Below are 2,215 nucleotides of genomic sequence, written 5' to 3'. Positions count from 1 at the left end.
TCCGCTGTCCGCAAGGGGCGTCCGTCTTTCTCTATGGCTCATTTGATGCGAAGTCTGAATGCCAAAACGCGTTTGTTGTGAGGGACCAGGTGCAGTCAAGTCGCCGGAGCCGTACGGTGGGCGTCGTTCGCTAACCTCTTCGTGGCACACTTGTCTCCTCTCGAGGAGGCTCGTTCCTATCGACCCTAACCTTGACCCGCTTCCCACATTGAGTTTGGTGTGTCCAAAAGCTGTTCGTCCACTTGCGTATGGGCTTGATGCGCACGTGATGCGGCATGGTCGATCCAATGTTTGCGGAGTGACGGCGATCAGAAGCCCGAGCAGCTACCGTCGATGCTCGTGGACCACGAGGGTGCACCAACCAACAGCACACATATGAGGATGCCGATGACCCATGACACCACTGCGTACCTGACTGCCTTCGTCTTCGGCTTGATTGTCCTTAACTCCACAGCAAACGTGCTGACTGTTGACAAGCACCCGCAGAAACCGTCCGCGAGACCCTTCAGCGCAGTGCATCCGGTGATGCCGCCGAAGAACGGCCGCGGCTGTGAGCCCGCATGGGACGCAGTGAACGCAGCGCATATCACTGCTGTGCTCAACAAGTTCGCAATGAGCGTACCTAGTGGCAGTGAAAATCGCTCAGAAAGAGGGCAAGAGTTCAAGCGCGAGAGATACCATCGCAGTACAGCTCCGAAGGGCGCTAAGACCAAGCTGAATGTGACATGCCTGTACGATGCATGAAAGCCACATAGAAATGCAGCTCCAACCCAGAACGCAGCTCCGAGTAGGATCATCGATGAGTCAATCGCAAGAGACTGCTCAGGTTGCGCAATTTTCCCCTTGCCCTTGTCCTCCTCTTTATCCAATTCCTCCTTCTCCTTGCTGGAGAACAAGGCAATGGCTCTGTCCACATTCACAACATCTGACAGCGCATCACCGGCCGTAAGACCCGCAAACGCCATCCCAAAGGTCAACCCCGTCTGGCTGAGTGCATCCATGACATTATGGAATCCATGTCTGTCGTAATGTTTCTCATTGCTGAAGGCCTGAAATACGCCCAGCATCCACGTTGAGAATGTCGTAATGCTGCCACAGAGGCCAGTGGTGATCATGATGTATGCGGGCAGGTATCTCCCCTCAATCGGTTTCCTGTTGGCGCCAGTAGCAAGGCCCATGATCAGACACCCGACAGTCTGGGCCCAGATGAGAGGGTCAACAGAGGTGCCGGAGTAGGTATTGAGCGCAACGAGACCCTCGCGAGCGAGCGTGCCCCAAATGGCGGCGAGCGCAAGAAGAGAAAGAATGGCGGTGTGGCGAATGACCTTGTGGTGCGTAGACGTTGGAAGACGCTGCGGCTCGATGACTTCGCCATAGTCGGCAGTGGCGGGGTCAGGGATCGTGTGCGATAGGGTAGAAGACGTGGCTTGAAATGCGTCTGGTATCACTCTTGAGGTACTTGGCCGGGTTGACGAGATTGATCGTGTGACCGTCGTTGGCGCCCCTTTTTGCGTTGCAATCACATCATCCTGTTGCGCTGTCCTGTTCGAAGACGGCATTGAAGGTGCTGTTCGATGATCCAGGTCAGATCCATGGCCTTTGATTGCTTGCGGTACGCTCCCAAATCGTCTGCTTGCATCGTCTGATCGATACACTGTGACATCGCCATCCTCCACACGGTTTGCATTGCCATGCTTTGCAGAGGCGGGCGAACTCGGAGTGCTGATCATTGAGGCCTTGACTTTACTCTGCAGGGAAGATGGCAGGAAAGGTTCGCAGCGCTGTGGAGATGAAAGTTGATATGAAGAACACCGACAAGATTCACTAAGCGTGAGACAGATTCGTGTGGAATGGAGGGACGCTTCGATGACAATCACACAAGTCAAACCAGCGCGGTGTCCAACGCATTATTTGAACCAACTAGACTTTCCAGCAAGCGCTGACTCAGCTTTAGTGACACTTTGGTGCTAAGTCTACTCTTTTTGGAACTTGCATGTTAACGAGAGTGGCCAGACTTACAATTTGGCTGTGGTCACCCACGCGGGACAAAGAATCGCCATCTGCTGCTTCAACACCACTGCTGCCTGTAGTTGCAAAAGTATCGTGAACGTTGACGCATAGTCTGATGCCACTGCTGATTGATGCAAACACCGATACAAACCTACCCTTCTCGACACCACATCAGGGGGCCTCTCCAACCTGAGCTGCTAGATGA

The 2,215-nt window shown here is 54.0% G+C and overlaps 1 protein-coding gene across 1 annotated transcript; it reads right to left on the bottom strand.

Moving 5' to 3' along the window:
• Positions 1-308: 308 nt before the first annotated feature.
• On the bottom strand, positions 309-1,730 carry PHSY_005849 (hypothetical protein; the record flags this gene model as incomplete). Its single annotated transcript, XM_012336456.1, has 1 exon — positions 309-1,730. One exon carries the CDS (start codon positions 1,728-1,730, stop codon positions 309-311), a length of 1,422 nt encoding a protein of 473 aa, XP_012191846.1.
• Positions 1,731-2,215: the final 485 nt, after the last annotated feature.

This window comes from Pseudozyma hubeiensis (genome assembly GCF_000403515.1).
Source record: "Pseudozyma hubeiensis SY62 DNA, scaffold: PHS54, whole genome shotgun sequence".
In the NCBI taxonomy this organism is placed as follows: Eukaryota; Fungi; Basidiomycota; class Ustilaginomycetes; order Ustilaginales; family Ustilaginaceae; genus Pseudozyma; species Pseudozyma hubeiensis.
Note: the sequence above shows the minus strand (reverse complement) of the source record. Positions and strands in the feature narration are given on the sequence as shown.